This window comes from Lepidochelys kempii, chromosome 8 (assembly GCF_965140265.1).
Source record: "Lepidochelys kempii isolate rLepKem1 chromosome 8, rLepKem1.hap2, whole genome shotgun sequence".
NCBI lineage: Eukaryota > Metazoa > Chordata > Testudines > Cheloniidae > Lepidochelys > Lepidochelys kempii.
In genome coordinates, this window is record NC_133263.1 from 14,278,490 (window position 1) to 14,297,521 (window position 19,032).

At 35.7% G+C, this 19,032-nt stretch overlaps 1 protein-coding gene across 16 annotated transcripts in view; it reads right to left on the reverse strand.

The window, feature by feature from the left end:
• RAPGEF6 (Rap guanine nucleotide exchange factor 6) overlaps nt 1-19,032 on the reverse strand; it is a 227,820-nt gene that overhangs the window by 38,206 nt on the left and 170,582 nt on the right. For 11 of the 16 annotated variants that reach the window (XM_073355602.1, XM_073355601.1, XM_073355600.1 and 8 more), the window contains 7 exons: nt 18,703-18,946; nt 12,350-12,507; nt 11,000-11,014; nt 9,034-9,274; nt 6,811-7,194; nt 1,213-1,424; nt 234-357 (listed from right to left, as the gene is read on the reverse strand). In XM_073355602.1, the coding sequence (XP_073211703.1) occupies nt 234-357; nt 1,213-1,424; nt 6,811-7,194; nt 9,034-9,274; nt 11,000-11,014; nt 12,350-12,507; nt 18,703-18,946 (1,378 nt within the window). The remainder of the gene's footprint in view (nt 1-233; nt 358-1,212; nt 1,425-6,810; nt 7,195-9,033; nt 9,275-10,999; nt 11,015-12,349; nt 12,508-18,702; nt 18,947-19,032) is intronic. The other 5 variants (XM_073355614.1, XM_073355603.1, XM_073355605.1 and 2 more) reach the window with 1 other exon arrangement.

Consider the following 19,032-nt stretch of genomic DNA (forward strand, 5'->3'; position numbering starts at 1 on the left):
AAAGTGCTAGCCAGATTATGAAAAATAAACAGGAATATTTCCATTTTAAAACCATAGTAAAATATATTCCTTAATCTTACAAATCCCCTTTGATACAGATTTCACTCTAATGATAAATGTTAATGATAATGAAATCATAATGGAACATAAACACGTGTTCATGCACACAAACCCACACTCTACCCACTATACAAGAGATATCTTTAACCCTATTTTCTTGTTTAATTGCACACCTTTGTCTGAACATTACAGCTGGATCCATGTTAGCAGAGGTCATTCTGACGACTTGTCGAATTTCTTTGGCAATCATTCTGAGTTTCTCAAAATTTACCAGGCCATCCACTTTTGAATCATTTCCTGTGCAATGAAATACGTAGAACAAATATAAGCAATATTCAGTACTTTTCTAAGGCTGACATGTTATTTGTCTCCCAAAATATCACCCTTCAGCAGATGTCAAAAGCCTTTAATTCAAGTATCAGTCAAAACCAGGAAGTAGCATAGTGGCAGAATACAGATGCTAGTCAAGCCCACTCTATATAGATAGGAATGCTCGCTCTGCCCTTGTTAATCTAATTCTAAAGTGGCAGCTGTCAGTAGAGGGAAAATGGAACAATTTGACTATGCACAGATTTATTTTCAGATGTTGAAATGGTGCAAATATGAAACTGACTACATTTACCCTTTTAAATTTGTTCAAACAATTCTGAGACAACAGATCTGAAAACTTGGCATATTTAGAACCCTTTAACCTTTACTAACGATGAATGGAAAACTGTTAAAAAGGGAAGTATTTTAAATAAAGAGAAATATTTTAAAGCAAAAGTAACCCTCTGCAAGCCACTACATGAAACCAACTCTGCAAATACTGTAATGATGAGTTTTTATGACAGAAATATATCTGAAGTGTTCTGAACATTGTTTACTACAGTCAAACGCTCTTCTATCATAACCTTGGAGGTAGTTAATGAAGATTAAGTGCAGTTTTTAAAATATTTAATATCTCCACTGAATTTTTAATTTTTGTCTAGGATCTGCCTCCTCTATTATGCATTCTGCATTATATTTCATTTTTATCAAGAGGCGACTACACCATGCATTATATTACTTATTTTTTTTAGATGTAAAATTTGGAACACTGGACACAAAAGAAGAAAGGATTAAGATATTATTCTATGTTTTGGTTTATTACTTCTCTACATAGGGAGTTACCTTCATGTAGAAATGTAATATCCTTCTTGACAACAGGAAACAGTGGGATAATTGGAGGCTGCATGCTCTGACTGCTAAGAATGTTGCGGTACTTTGCCATGTTTCGAGATGGATCAAAAAGATCTTGAAGGTCTCTAAGGTGCTTTTCATACTTGCTTGGTAGCTTTTCCCAGGTACCTCTGAGTCGTGCTACTGGTGCCAGATTTAGCCCACTGTAAAAGATAATTTTTTCCTATTATCAGCTGTTAAATGGGGACTATTGCATTTAATAAGGAGGTTAAGACGACGACTTCTTTTTCTTTTTTTAAAGGGAAAATGGATTTTTAAAAGGCTTTAAATCTGGGTATTTGCCATACTGCAGCCAAATAAGTTACCAACAAGCCACAGCTGGGCACTCTCCTGAACATTGAAAATGGGACATGAAAAGTATGACAACACTTTCATAGTCACAGTACGCCAAATTAAAAATATAGTTCCAAGACAAATCTATTACCTGCGCTCAGCTAAGTTAACAGCCATTTTCTGACAGTGAGATTCTATACCAAAGAAAGGATATCAAGAGTGAAAAGTTAATGAAGTGATTAGGAGGTACAGTCACAGTAAGACAGCAAGAGGAGTGAGCAGCACATTCATTACAAATACAAGTGGGGAGAATTTTAAGAGGAACAGATTGGGAGCCTTTATAATGGGTAGTGTTGATCTGCAAATTAGTGAAAGAGGTAGATATTTCAAAAAACTTGTAACGTCTGACTTTTTTTAAGCATTGTTACATGCACCAAACATTACAGACAGGTGCACATTTTATAAATCAAATTAAAACTCTACATCCACTAAGTTAAAGTTGCATAAGAATCATACAGTCATTAGATTAATGAGTTTTGTTCATCAGTACTATGGATCCTTATGGAGTTTCCAAACAGCAAGCTGCATTCTATACTGCATCATGCTCAGCAAAATTATTCGGTGAATTCTGATTCTCCACAATCTTTATTATAGATGGGTTACGAAGCAGAACGCACACAGCTTGATATTCAGATTGCCAGTACTGCAAATACAACCAGCCGTTAGAAAAATCTTGCTTTGATATGTACACTGAACAAACTCGGGAGGAAAAATAGGTCATTTATACTAAGTAGAATTACTTTAAAAAAATTATAGCTACTAAAAAAGATAGCTTGTCCATCATTGTCTCTCACACACCTACTTTCTATGGGAAGTTTCTTTCAGTAGATATTAGATTTGGGTTCCAAACCAACCAATTAGCTGGGTAGGCAGATCAGTTAAATCAAGCTGCACCCCTTATTTTTCTACTCAGTCACAACTGGCTTGCTCATGTTTGCAACCCGAACAAGACCTATGATTTTAACATTTACACTGCATAGATTAGCAATACAGAACAGTCAGTATTAGATTATGTTGCACTTAAATCACTAAACTAAGATTTGCTGTTATTGATCAGGACACTGCTCTATGAAACCAAAACAACTGTCCTTTCTGAAAGGGAGCAAATAAATAAGCCTCTTTTTAATATGACATGATAGGGATTAGATATCATTTTGCTTTATTACATTTTGTCTATGCTACCACAGAAAGCAAGAAATGAAGATTAATTTTCTGCTGATGAGTAAGTTTATGTCTTTTGAAATATAACAACTGAAATTTTGAAGAGTCCCCCCCCGCCCCCGATAAAATCATCACTGTGCTTATCCGCTATCCTTAGAGGCAGATTAGGGTGAGGAGGTAGAGTTGCTTACAGGGCAGCCACAAGGAAGCTTTGGAACTGAAAGAGACAATTTATTCTTGAGGGCGAATGCGAAGAGGAAATGCACCTGCTGTGCTCCCTTAGGAGGGTGCATCATGAGCTCCCTGGTGTAACCAGCCAGATGCAGTGGCTGTTGGTGTGCAAGATGGGTCATGGTCCTTTCCTCCTGTTGCCTCTTTAGGGGGAGTTGTGCCTCAAAGAGACCAAGGATAGCAATCATAACTGGCCTTATTCTAGGGACAAACTGAGAGAAAGGCTCCTTGCATTCTGACTCCTTTCCTTGTGTGTGCTCATTCAATCCCAGCTACAACCTGGCCTTTAATATTTTATTAAAGTTATATGGACATTTTCCAGCCCCACCAAAAAACTAATGACTACAACATGTCAAAATCAGTTGAACTGATTTTTTCTTTTGTTTGTCAGATAATGTTGCAGCCCTACAGAGAAGAAAACATCCACAAAATGCGTTTGTCTATTCCTTAGCATGATTACCACATTAAATCCCTTGAATGTGAATAAAATATTTTTGATTTGAGAGGTTAAACATTACAGATGATAATGTTCCAACTGCAATAAGGTTTTCCATGATAAAACTTTTTTAAACCTTCCATTATAATGCAACAGTCAAATAAAATCAATGAAGCAATTTAATCCTCTTAGTGCTGTATTTTCCCCCAGGAACGTACATTTAGGAAAACAAGTAAGGTGTTTCTTTTGCCATTAACCCTAATTTGGCAGCACAGCGTGTGATTAGCAGGTAATAGTATTTCATCACTGGCCTACTACTTTTGAAGCCTACTTGAAGTTTTGCATTAGCTCATTCCCTCAAGGATTTTTGTGACACTCATGTGCTTCCAGTGCTGGAGAAGAAGGGAAAATAATATAATTTAACGTGCTCCTTCTTGTAAAAGGCATTTGGATTCACCGATTATTAATGAAAAGGCTTCAAAGTAATACTTCAGCATCTGATGTTATATAGAGGTGAAATCAGAATTCCTTTCAATCAATATACATCGAGATATTTGCAATAATAATATAATAACAATAGTGCACAAATAAATTGATTAATATCCAGTATATTTTAATACACTTTATTTAAATCAGGGTTGTACTGGTGCTTGACAACTCTTATTTTATTAAAAAATAATTGGCCCTAAGATGAAGTATATATTTCTAGTGGCATTTTACTGTATTATTAATTTTCTTAAAACAGAATCAGTATCTTTACAGATACAGATTGAAAGAGTAAAAACAAATCTAACAAAGTATATCAATTTAGATTTACAGTCAGATTAAAGTGTCGTGATCATGAAGCCTAATCTCGCATCAACCCTCATACTATTCTAATCTGCTGGTTTAATGCCACTCAGTTGTACAGAAGGGTATATTTAACATAACATGGACATTATTATTAGTCTTTCGTAGTACCCACAAATATTATACAGAGAAAGACATTCCTGACCCAAAAAGGTTAAAACTCCCACAGTGAAAGTATTCTATGCAGATCAGTATAGCGAGTAGAAGAAAACACTTGTCATTTTGCAATACATGCAAAAATATAATATAGGAAATGATTTAAGCAGGAAAATAAGGCACAAATGAAGTTACTTTAAAACATTTGTATCATTCTGGTCATACCATAAGGAGATTATAGAAAATATACAAGCAAGACTACTACATGATACAGGGATTTACGGGTCTTAGTTTACAAGGTTACAGAAACTCAGTCTATGTCCCTTAGAAAAAAGCAGCTTAAAATGATGAATATATTGAACATACACCAAAAAAGCAGATAAGGTAGGACCCTCACTGAGTCCTACAAACTCCTGAAGGCACCAGAATGGTTTCATGCTGCCTCTTAGGATTTATAACATACATAAGATAAGGGAAGAAAAGCTTGAGCAGGGATGGTGTCCTCTGCTAAATCAATTTTTGAGAGGATTTAGTTTTTATAGGAGTACTTAATATAGAGAACTAGTAAGGGCAATGTTCTGAGCCACTACTGGGATGGTTTGAAGTAGCAGGACACATATTTGACTATATGGACCTTAGGAAATGCATGACAATTTTAGTTTCAATAAAGCCCATTAGCACTACACTTACGGGATGCCACGCAAACAATTTCTGCAATTACTGTATCAGCAACCTTAAACAGTTCATACATCTCTGTATGAAAGGATGAATAAACATTTTATTGGAAAAAAGTAGCTACTTTATAAAATCACCCACAATAAGATTTTTTTTAAAGAAATTCTCCAGAATGAAATGATTTGGAAACTCAATCTAAGATTACTGCTCTATAAATCAAAGATAAAAGGAAGTGGATTTTAATATCATGCAGTTATTTAATTCACCACTGTAGTGATTAGTGGAATAAAAAAGTTGTTAGAAATTTTGTTTAATCCAAGTACAAAGTTGTATAAATATCAGATTCAAAAAGCATCAAAACTGGTTAATTTTAATCTAAATACAAAAAAGGCACAATTTCTCCCTCATACTATTGCCAAATCATTTGCATATCAGTTAAATCATGGTCTTCTTATAAACAAAAGCTATCAGTCACAACAATGTGCCCTCCAAACAGACACATGCAGAAATAACTATGCTAAGAGAAGGAAGGCATCATCTAGACACAGCATGCCAAACTGCAAATGGGTTACTTGTGGCACAGCTTAAAAAAGGGCAAGTTTCCTTAGAAATAAGGGTAAAAACAAAGGCTGATTTCTCGAACAAGACTTCAATCCTAGAGGGCCTGATGAAAGCAAAATATAGTGAGGGAGAGTAACTCCTACCCATGAGAAACTAGGCATTAGGAAATGGAAATGAGGGTATCTATTTCTGCATATCTACATACACAGTACAGATCTCTTTGGGATTAGCTTCATATATGGATAGCCTTGAATAAAACAGAATCACACATGTTCTGTAAATCAGGCTAAGGGAATTAAAGTGTGGAAAAAAGGTCAAATATCATAATTCTCAGAAACAGTATTAGTGTTGATTGGTTGAAAAATTAGACCAGATAGACGTATTGTGAAGAACTGTCTTTTTGACAAATGATGGTGTTGAAGCAATTGAGAACAAGACATTTGTTTGGCTCAGACTATTCAAGACAATGAAGTTGCACATAGTATAAATCAGAATTAGACCCAAAATACAAAGAAAGAGCCTGAATATCTTAAATAAAGAGAACAGAAAAGGTGCTGAGTGACTGGTTAGAGAAGGGAGGAAAATTTAAAACTAGCAGACTAAGATGAGATAGATTGGAGAACGGGTGAGAGAAGAGTCTACATGGGTGAGGAAAAATATTATGTAACCGCCTTATCTCTGGTTTCTTTCAAATACACATGGAGAAAGTAATGATAAGTGAGAAAAGGGGGGAAAAGAAGTATGCTCAAAAGCTCACAGTACTCAGGAATCAAAGAAGCAGAGCAACCAATGAAAATAGCAGCAATAATCAGCAGGTTTTTAAGGTTTATAAATAAGAACACGGCTTGTCCAAACTAATGGACAGGAAAGAACACACAGGTAACAGTTAAGGAGCAATGACAAAAACCACAATACAAACACTTTTAAAAAAATTGAGGGTAAGGGGTGGAGGGGAATGTAGTGAAATTATACCTTTTTGTATAGAATGGTATGCTGTGCAACCTGAAAATTTGTTTTAAAATACACTGTACCCCACAAGTTGTCAGACTGAATATTTTCTTTTCTTCCCTACAATGGAAGTTATTAAAATTGTATTTGATGCCACAATCATATTCAGTTCTAATTTAATATGAGTAAAAAATATAAAATTCAGATGATCAACAACTGCCAAAATAATAGTACTTTACCTTATAACGGCAAACATGGAATTGAAGTTCTTGCATTCTCGACAGTGTAGGGCAATTTTAATGAAATGCTTAACAATCTTCATTCTTTTGAGCTGGTTGGGCTCAGTTAAAATTTCTGTGGCAACCCAGAATGTCTCTTGGTTAATGACATCCTCAAACTGTTTCAGGTGAGCATTTCCTGTTTTGGAGTCCATCTTATAGAGGTCATCGATGTATTCAGTAGGCTCAATATTGCGAAATAATTCAAAGTCCCTCATTGATAGCTGAGTAGCCACCTCAATGGTGCTCAGCTGGAGAAGAGAAATCTGACTCTCTCTAAGCAGCTCCTGGGCATCCTCATCTGAGCATAACGTCTCTGTTTCCATATTGTTTTTCAGATAATACCTAAAGGTAAATTGTATTATAATAATAAACTTTAGAGCAGCTTTCCTCTGACATTCTGAAAGTACTTTACGTACAATTAAGTTTAACATCACCCCTTCATGCCTCGACATTATCCCCACTGGACTGAGGTACCAACTAGTGAGCTTATCTATAATGGACATGCCTAGTACCTAATAGTGAGAGGCAATTTAGGAATGGAACTCAGGTGAGTTCCAACTCTCAGCTTCTTACTCTACCCACTGCACAATGCTGTCATTACTAAAGTAAAAAAGTTCAATATATTATGTGACCATTTTAATATTTTCTTCCTCTTCATTAATCACTCGTTTCTATATACTAGCCTGCAATTGTGTAGATAATAGGCTTGCCCTGCAGCAGAAGGTCAGTAGCTTGTCTATTTGCAAATGCAGCAGTAAATTAACATTTTGAATGGCTCGGGATCCTGAGAAATATCTGAAATCTTGATGTAAATGTATTTTCCCATTTTTGATAGAAAAATTAGCATAATATATTAACATGTACATGAAGCTCACAGTACTCAGGAAATGAAAAGGCATGTAAGAATATCACTTTCATGGTCCAACGGAGATCACTTACAAATATAGAAATGACTCTCCTTCATAAATTCTCTGTTGCCTTGTAACGAGAATTGAACAGAATTTTCTACTTTCTAACACATCTTCTGGCCTGGATCAGATCATGAGGCAATGTGCTAAAGCCCTTAATGTTTGTGAGAGAACTCACAAAGGTTTGCATAAAAGCTGATGCATGTGTCTTAAGTTAATATCAACTAGCTGTAATATTACATTTTAGAAAAAGAAAGTTAGTGTATCTTTTAATTAGAAGGTAAATATGGTAACCACCACCAGAGTATATAAATTATTCCTTTTTAATGTAAACCATTGTATATCTTGCACTGATCTTCTGAATTAAGTTATCTAGTGACTGAACTTATTTCAAACTTTTTTAAACACTGAAGTTCATCTGCCATGTATTATTCAGATACTATACTTTTTTAAAAGTCAGATATCCAACCACCACTTGTCATGAACCTCTCTTTCTTTAGAGTGATGGATAACACCACCCCAGTGACTAAAAATATTTGTAGGGGAACTCACATTCCTACATCCACGGTGAAAGTGTTTTTTGTAACAGAGAGCGTAGCAAGTTTATGACTGTCCCTTAAACTCAGTTTGAGAGCTCTGAAAAAGTTGTAGTGGCCAGGAAAGTGTTCTTGCAAACTCCTGAGACACTAGACAAGAGAGTTCTCAGAGCTATTGGCATTTCTGGAGGAAAAGCCTTAGCCGTCTCCTCCCAGCAAAACATACTTAGCAGCTGTAGGAAGCCTTCCTTCTAGTGCTGATTAATGGCACTGGAATTCAGTGTAAATATACAATTTTACAAAATGGACAGCATCAGAGATCGTAAGTACCAGAATGTGAGGAATAAGTTCTCATCAACTTCAGGTGGAAATGATCTCTCTTCCACACTCCAAGAAAGCCTGAGATTATAATTATGTGCTGAGTGGAGGCATAAAATATTGTTTTCTGCCATAAAAGCAGGAAAAGAGCAGACAGGTCAAATAAGCACAGCAAGCAGAAAACACTATAATTACAGTTTAAAATAATTCATCTTATTTGCACATAGCCTAGGGCAGCAATTCTGTTAGAATATTTGTGTACACTGAAATAAATGATTACATCTTTAGCAGTTCTCAGTAATATAAAAGACAATTCTAGACTTTCTTCTCCAGTTTTAATTGGGACACTGTTCTCTGATATTTCTTTCAAAATGCTCCATGTTTAAAGACAGAGTCAAACAAAACAAATACAATTTTACCTTCCATTGAGCTGGATTCTGTCTGCTAATTTGGAGAACTGATCTGGAAGCCTTCTCTGTTTGATGACTCCCTCAGGACTAACAGACACCTCACAGAGAGAGTAGGTTTCTGGGGCTCCTATCAAGTTGAATTCGTGCACTGCATGACTCACAACTTCTTTTGCTGTAGTGTCTTTGCTTATTATAATGTAACAGCTTTGTTGATCTGCTTTGAAAACTCTTATAACTTGATCTGGAATATCTAAATTTAAAGAAGAACACCTTTAAAATGTAAAACTGCTACTTCCCTTGAAAGAATAAAAAAGTATTCATCTGTCAGTGGAATTCATCTGTCAGGGTGGAAGACACCTAGGTCTTGACAAAAAGTAAATTCTCAATAAAATATTTGTTCTCTTTTTTCTAAAAACCCATCCTGTTTTTTCCCACAATTAAGAAAAATTACTTTCGCAGGATGCAGTGTTGTTGCAGCTGTGTCAGTTCCAGGATACTAGTGAAACAAGCTGGGTGAGAGAATGTCTTTTATTGAACCAACTTGTGATGGTGAGACAGAGCTTTTCCTCAGATCTGGGAAAGTTACGCAGAATGTCGCTGGTAAATACAAGGTCGAACAAATAGTTTAGCATGAATAGTTAGCACATATTCTAAGGGCCCATTCAAGAGGAAGTCCCTTTTTCCAGGGGAAAAGAATAGTAATTTATTATTTGATACCAGCAGCCTTTCCCAGTTGGAAGAAAAAGTAGCCCTGCAGCAGCTGGGGACGAAACAAGGTATTAAGAAAATGGGGGCCTAAATCACATTGTGAATGAAAACTGATTCTACCAACTTTTTCACTACGAGGCTATGTATTTATTTGTATAGTAAAAGCCGCCTCAGTCATATTGATGAATGGTGGACAACTAAAGGTTAGATGTCCCATATGGGTGGGGGAGGGTACTGAGAAAGAACTGTTAGATAAAAGTAAAAATAAATAATTTTTATGTAAGTATTAATTTGAATTGGAAAAGCTGAGAACGAACAGGGTAAAATATATTATGAAAAAGTGCATACATTGGTAAGAAGAATCAGAAACCAACAAAGGGCCATCTATCGATAACCCTCAAAGGAGTAATGAAACCTTACAAAACAATCTGCCTGTACTGAATAAACAAGCATTATAACGTCTGATTCTTACTAACAGTATCTGATGTAAAAATACCTACAAATTCAATATTTAAAGCAAACAATTTTGATGCAATTTTGAAAATTTACCAAGAAACTTATCTTGATATACCTGTTAAAATCTACAAAATACATGAGTTGGAATCTAGAAATAGGAATGCACATTTTTAAAAATTTTACTACTTTATTTTGCCAGTCACAAAGAGAGACATACTGATGCCAATCACTTTGATTTGGGTTCTGTTGCTGGTTTTTCTGTTTGTTTAAACGTAAATAGCATTTTTAAAAATCTGTTTTCCCATTCATGATTCAATTTGTGATTATAATAGGGAAAAAAACATTCAAGTTGGCAAGCAAAAAGTTTTATTACAAAAAATCAAACATACCACCACCACACAGCCCTTATATAGCACTTTTCATCAGTAGATCTTCAAGTGCTTTACAGAGGAGGTCAGTAGCATTATCCCCTTTTTACAGATGAGGAAACTGAGGCACAGGGTGGGGAAGTGACTTGCCCAAAGTCACCCAGTAGGCCAGTGAAATAGAATCCATGTCTCCTAAGGCTCAGTTCAGTGCTTTACCCACTAAGCAACACCACCTCCCCCACAAAATAAATAGTTGGTTTAGTTAAAAATGGGTTACAGGGCATGCAAATGTCCAATAAGCAACAACAACAATCCTAATAATAAAGTTTATGGTGCAAATAAAAAATTGTAAACAAATATTGGCAATTTAAAACTATGTTCATTTCAACAGACAAGACATGCAATACAAAGAAGTTTAGGCTGGCAGAATTCAGAATACTTACAGTAAAAACCAACAGCTGCAGGCAGCAAAAACAAAAATAAATCCGTTTATGTAAACATAAAATCTACAGATTACAAGAATAATAGTCAAATTAATGTAATATGCTGATCTGCCAAAAAGATATTTTAGACTTCCTTACATTCAAAAATGACTTTGCACAGGAATACTATTAAACTGAATACTGGTTAAGAAAGATTAACTGGCCACAGCTAATGACTATGTAAAATCCTATACCAATGTTAAATCCAGATTTTTAGAAAAAAGTATGTTTGTTACATGTAGAAAGACAATGAATTTGCAGCAAGAAGGGAAGTGATTTGTCATGGATATTTATGTATAAGATAAGATATATATGCACATCGATTTTACAAGAGAAGTTATGAAGATAAAGATATGTTACACTTATTAAATATTAGCCAAAAGGCAGTTTAATGAATGTATAATTATCCTTAGAATTTTCATATAGAATAAGGAAACATGATTCTGGCTTGACAGGCAGCTGCATATGATCAACATTTGCCTCCTGCAGCCACTCCATTCCTATAGCAGCAGCAACAGAGAGGCATAAGTAATAAAACTGAAAAGTTTTAATTTTCGTTTTAAAAAATATATTTGAATGAATGAAATGCTCATCAAGGTGTGGGACCAATAACACTAGCTCGGTACCTACAGGTCCTACCTTTACCTGATATGCTTTCGGAGTGTTTTTTCCTGGACTGCACATGAACAGAAGCTATGGTACGAGGGGCACAGGCACTGGGAGGAGATGGTAAAGAAGTGTGAGGGAGCAGAAAAGGCCAAGCCACTCTCACTAAAATTGTGGTAGAACTCTCTAAATGGGAGGGCACTTGAGATGGCAGGTTCTGCTTTTGCCTGGAGAGAAGGAGCGAGCTCTCAAGTTACAGCAAAGGAGACCTGGCATGCAGGCTTATGAGGTGAGGTTCTTTTTTGGGTTTTGTTGTTTCTCTCCAGTTTGGGACCTGATAGGGCCATGGCAGGAACAGGTGAGCACAGCTGACTGCCAGTAGAAGGTATTGTTTTCCCCCAAATTGGTACATTTAATAAAAGTTGCAAATAAAGCTTAAAAGTGAGCTAATGCTGTGGAGCCTTTATTCGCTGTGGCAATGTCATTGTAAACACTATATAAATGGTAGGAACCAGTAAATAAAATTGTAGTTTTGTAAATTAGCTTTATATTTGGTTTTACTAAAATAGGTAAACACTCAGAATCTCTGTATATTGATTTGTAAATAGACCTTGCTACATCAACTAATATATTCTCAGACTGAGTGCTCCAGTGAGTTGCAGAGTTCATTACACATACAGAACATAGAGAAATGTATTATTTTACCTGAAGGATTAGTAAAATCCAGCATGCTGGTTGTAGGCTGCAACAGATCAGGACTACTTGATGAGAGTGTTCCAGGGATAGGCATTATGGCCAGACTGTGTCTGCACTGCCTTGTTCCAACAATACTGTCATCCTGTGACTGGCTTACGCTGCCATCACTGTAAAATTGTTTTAAAAATTACTTACATTTAGGCCATACAAAAGTAAAAATCATCTCTCCTCTGTAGGTGCAATGATGCAAAACAAGAACCTTCTCTAAGTCAGAGCTTCCTTAACAACAATGTGGTGCACAACACAAGATCAAATGGATTAAAACAGAGTACATTCCAGAAAAAAGAAAAATCCTTGTGATCTCAACACAGAATAAATCTGTCCTTTTGGTTTAATTTAACTTCATTTCTTAATAGATTACTTTTGAACATTACCAAAATTCTGCAAAAGAGTAAAAACATTAGGGTGAGACTTCAGTGCAAAGAAATGTTTGAAGGTAAAAGCACTATAGCTCCAAACAAGCTACAATGTAAAACACCTTATAAAATTATCCAATACATAAGTACTTACATATTTGTATCTGACATACTAGCTTGGTGATGTATAAAGAATACAGATTGTAGGCTAAGGCATTCATGCCCATTTACAGCATCACCAGTGGGATGGTGAAAGTGTTGCTCAGCACAGCATAAAACACTGAAGTAGAAATTTCCATATGGGTGGCCCTACGCACTTCATACGAACAATGCAGCTGATTATGCCTTTACTAGCTATGGCCAAATGTTTTAATCTTTTTTATTATAAAAATTAGGGCTATCTTGATTAATCGCACTGTTAAACAATAATAGAATACCATTTATTTTAATATTTTTGGATGTCTTCTACATTTTCAAACACATTGATTTCAATTACAACATAGAATACAAAGTGTACAGTGCTCACTTCATATTTATTTTTGATTACAAGTATTTGCACAGTATAAAAACAAACGAAAAAAATAGTGTTTTTCTATTCACCTAATGCAAGTACCTAATTGCAATGTAGTGCAATCTCTTAGCATGAAAGTTGAACTTACAGATGTAGAGTTATGTACATAACCCCCTACATTTAAAAATAAAACAATCATAGAATCATAGAACTAGAGGGGACCTCGAGAGGTCATCTACTCCAGTCCCCTGCACTCATGGCAGAATTAATTATCTAGACCATTCCTGACAGGTGTTTGTTTAACCTGCTCGTAAAAAGCTCCAATGATGGAGATTCCACAGCCTCCCTAAGCAATTTATTCTAGTGCTTAACCACCCTGACATTTAGGAAGTTTTTCCTAATGTCCAACCTAAACCTCCTGCTGCAATTTAAGCCCGTTGCTTCTTGTCCTATCCTCAAAGGTTAAGAAAAACAATTTTTCTTCCTCCTCCTTAATACTTGAAAACTGTTATGTCTCCTCAGTCTTCTCTTTTCCAGACTAAACAAACCCAATTTTTTCAATCTTCCCTTATAGGTCATGTTTTCTAGACCTTTAATTATTTTTGTTGCTCTTCTCTGGACTCTCTACAATTTGTCCACATCCTTCCTGAAATGTGGCAACCAGAACAGGACCCAATACTCCAGCTGAGGCCTAATCACCGCAGAGTAAAGCGGAAGAATTACTTCTTGTATCTTGCTTACAACACTCCTGCTAATACATCCCAGAATGATGTTCACTTTTTTTGCAACAGCGTTACACTGTTGACTCATTTAGCTTGTGGCCCACTATGACCACCAGATCCCTTTCCGCAGTACTCCTTCCTAGGCAGCCATTTCCCATTTTGAATGAGTGCAACTGATTGTTCCTTCCCAAATGGAGTACTTTGCATTTGTCCTTATTGAATTTCATCCTATTTATTTCAGACCATTTCTCCAGTTTGTCCAGATCATTTTGAATTTTAATCCTATCCTACAAAGCACTTGCAACCCCTCCCAGCTTGGTATCGCCTGCAAACCGAGTGGACTTGTAGACTCTGAAGTTTTACATTGTTTTGTTTTTGAGTGCAGTTATGTAACAAAACAAAAAACAAAAACAAAAAAAATCTACATTTGTAAGTTGCACTTTCACAACAGATTGTACTACAGTACTTGTATGAGGTGAATTAAAAAATACTATTTCTTGTTTTATCATTTTTACAGTGCAAATATTTGTAATAAAATATACACTTTGGTTTCAACTACAACACAGATTACAATATATATGAAAATGTAGAAAAACATCCAAAATATTTAATAAATTTAAATTGGTATTCTATTTTTAACAGTGCAATTAAAACTGCAATTAATCACAATTAATTTTTTTGAGTTAATCGCATGAGTTAACTGCAATTAATTGACCGCCCTAATAAATAGATGGTTGCCTAACTAAGATTATGCTGTGATCTCCTAAGGACCTCTGCTCTCTCTGCAACATGAAGCAAACTGCCTTTGTCTTCCTCCCATACAGGGGCACTGCCATTGAGGAACACATCTCTGAATCCAGCAGCTTTTCTAAGGGACCTGGATGCTACTGCTTTCACATTTCCTATTCTGGTTCTTCCCCAGTCAGAAATGCTCCAGAGTATTACATGACGAAGTACACAAGAGCTGAATGAAGCAGCACCTGAGGTCCAGCAGAGAAACTGCTAGACCTGTTTAATCCTGCAAATTGGGCTCTCAATAGGGAAGTGGAAGATCCACAGGGAACCTGGGGCCTTTCACAGGATCATAAAAAGGGAAAGTTCATATTTCCAAGAAGAAGAGGAATTGCTGATATTTGTACCTGATTTGTGCTGATGTTTGCACACCCTGCTTTTCTTGATTTGTGTTCCAGCAACACAAATCAACTGAGTAAAAAGGCAAATCAGAGGCCCAAGCACAAAAACTATAAAGGGTGACTAACATTAGGCAGAGTGGTGCATCAAGCTAGAAAGAGTTGCAGCCCTGAGAAAATTGCAGCCAAAGCAAAAACTGTAAGCATTTGGCCACTCATCTTAAAAAAAAAAAAGAAAAGAAAAAAAAAATCTCTAGCCACCAGGTCATGCTTCTATATAGGAAGCAAGAACATAATTCACTTGTGGCAGAGAGTAAAATGAATTTTAAAAGTCTTACCCATTATTAAATGGAATTTTAGTAGCACCCCTCCCAAAACAATCAACTACGTTGATGGCTTTGTGTATATTTATTTGCAAAGTACTTTTTCTTAAGTATTATTTCGGGGAAGTCAGGGAGGAGTTCTGCATTAAGATATAGGAAGAAGAAATCCCTTTGGTTTATTTAGCAGAACACATTTTGGTTACTTTAATTTCTCAAAGTTTCTATCCATATGAAACCAAAACTATCTCATCTCTCATTTTAATGTTTCCACTGGAGTCTTTTTTATGTAATTAAGGCATTTACATACATCTCACCTCTATTTATAGTACTGTATAAAATACATAACTACAATTTTATGCAGCATTGCTCAGACAAAAGTATCATTAATGACAGCACATATTATTCTAGTCAATCATAACAGTAAATTAAAATATGCCAGAGGCAACATCTATAGTTGTAATAGGACAGAGGTGAGGAGGGAAAATGGCCAAGTTTCAGGGACAATGATTAAGCAAAAGAGTGGGATAATATATTATACAAAGAAGGTTAAGAGTCTCAGAACAAGGAAGAAAGATGGATCTGAAGATACAATTTGCAAAGAGACCGAGTAAATCAGGTTCTGCTCCAGATGGTGAGGTTACAGTGACTGTCATGGGGGAAAAAAGGAAGAGGAGAACCAAGGAAGCTTCAGAAACAGGCTAAGGATCAGAAAAAAATGGATTAGAGATTGGGGGAAAGGGTTTTAAAAACAAAGACAAAGAATTGTGTGCTGATTTAGAAATGGAGAAGCCAGTGAAGATTTCTGAGAATGCAAGCAGTAGTGTTTCTGCTTTTGGGTAGACAGAGAGAATGAGCTGGGGTACTTTTTGGACAAACTGAGGTCTGAAGGGTTGCAACTTTAGGACACAATTAAGGGGAAAGGGAGCACGAATTACAACAGTGTAGGTGAGAGGAAATGAAAATAAGAGTAAGCTTTTCTGCAGAGAAGTAGTGAGTATAGCATCTGATGGAAATGTAAACAAATTATAGATTGATGAAATGCAGATGGCAAAATCAAGTCAAAGTGTGGGGTGAATTAGAGGATGAAGATGAAGAGGGAGAAGCAGATACTATAGTTTGGGTGGTGGTGTTCTTATCAATAAGGATAACAGTGTTGATTTATTGAGCTGAAAAAATTTATGTCAAAGACTGGAACTGAGAAGATGTGAGAAAAGAAATGAAACACCAAAGGGAATATCAAGTTGGGCATCATTTTTACAAAGAAAAGGAGTACTTGTGGCACCTTAGAGACTAACCAATTTAAGGTAAGTATAAAAACATACTACAAACTGCGAGCATTTTCAAGATACCTAATTTTTTAGTCCAAGTGGAGTACTCAAAATTCTGGTGCCAGTTTTTCTTTCCTGTATAGGGCCACCAGCTGAAAGGCATGGTAGGCTTGCTTATAATCGTATTATCGGATCACCAAAATGGGTTCAATGTAATTGTGCAGTAACCTCACAAAATTCTACAAGCATCCCACACATTGCACAGGGGCAGAAGTGGGGTGATGCAATACTTTTCAGCGTATGGTGCTATAAATCCCATGAGATGATGAAAACTTAATGGTAAGACTTGAGTTTATAGCAAGAAAAGTACTGGAATTATATATGCTATTCAACAGTACCAAAGAAACTGCACAGAAGTGAAAAAGCATCCATGCTTGTGAGAAAGTTGTATTGGTACACCCCCAAAAACATATAATTAGGCAATTTCTTACCAAAACAATCCCCTGAGAAGGTGATGCAGTAACAGAAAGAAGACAATGTTGAAAACACAAGAAAAATACTGTAAACATTTCAACAATTCTATGATTCTACTGAGGAATGTAAATAACAAGGTTTATACAGAAGAGAAAGCCAGATGACAAAAACAACAAAAAAAAGCACAAAATCAAGCAGATGCAAAGACCTAATAAAAACAACATATGAAGATTCCACTTTGACAACTGATGTCTGAATTTAAGTTAACATTGGGGAAAAATGAACTATGATAGGGATGTTTCTTAGTCTTTAAAATGGCATCACACTTCGATCTCATGTTATATTAAAGCACTTCTGCCATTGTTATAGATATTCTATGTACTTAAGGACTAAAAGAAAAGTATACTGATTTTGAGGAGGTTGGGGGTGGGTGGAAATGGTCCAACTTGTTTATAATTAGGAGGAATAGGATGAAAGTGAGCACTAGAAAAACGTAGCTGAATTATCAAGACAAGTGTCGTAACAATAAGACCTATTAGTCTATTGAAATAGTGTCCCAAGGCAAATTGTTGATGTGCCAGTGCTTGAGTCAGGACACAACATAGGACACAAAGCACTAAAGAATAACAACAAAGGTGGAAAAGGGGTAAATAAGTTGACCAATTAGGCCTTTTCCAGGTTTAACTTTTGTGAAATAAAGTTGTTCTACTTTTGTTAACATCAAATGTATTAAAATGCAAATCCAAACTCAATAAACGAGGTGTTATTATATTTCTATGTTTGCTCACTGAAATACCTAGAACATGTAATTTAAGACTGTTACATTTGCTTTGTCTTATCCAGAATAATTCTTAGCACTTAAAACAATTCGTCTTTGAATATGTTGTAAATATATTCAGAATATAACAGGGTGTTGGTAGCTGGAAGGCTAGTAGTCATTACTGTATGATTTGAGTTGAGGTTTCTGAACTGTAAATCACAGAACAAATATTAAAGGAATACTGTACATTCAACTTCAGGTACTGAACCACGTGCATAAGGGAAAAAATTCCATACATAAAACACTTTTCCAAATACAGCTACAAAAGGTGTTAATCCAAATGGGTTGCTATAGACAAAAGCACCTGAACAGATTTAACATATCCACTCATTTTAAACTGAAAGCTACTTAATTAATGCTTCCCAGTGCCCAGATTGCACAGGTAGTTCCTCACATTCATGCTATAACAATTAGTGCTAAAGAGAATAATGACAATCAATCAGATATTTGAATTATATTGTGGATAGGCATTCAAAATGATGTAAAAGAAAAGCAGGTTTGAAATTAGGCACATTAAAGGAAAAGGCATTTTCAAACCTATTTTGGTCTAATTCTACAGTTGCTAGTCATATTTGCTGCGGTTTTCTTATACGTATATAAAAAACAACAGTCACATAAAACCTGAAAATTCTAAGCCACTTAGAAAATAACAGCTTATTAGACAACGGTTACTCTTCTACCAGAACAGTCTAACCTACCTAAATAGTTTGGGAGGCAAGATGCTGAATCGTGTCTTGTCTAAAATTTTCCTGATTCTATTTCTTCCACCAGATACAGTGTTTGCTTTGATTTTCTTGTTTCCTTTCTCGCATGGAAACATCTGTTCCATATCTCCGGGCATATCTGGGATGGAGTAGCGATTACTTTTCTTTTCTGCAATTTTTGGAATATGGGGGACTCCATTTTTCTCCTGTCCTATCCTGCTAAGCAGCTCTTTAAACACTGTAAAAGAAGATAAACCTATTATAATTTCTTTTTACCTCCTGGAAAGCTTGTTCTTTTAACCCTTCTTCTGCCCATCCCCACCT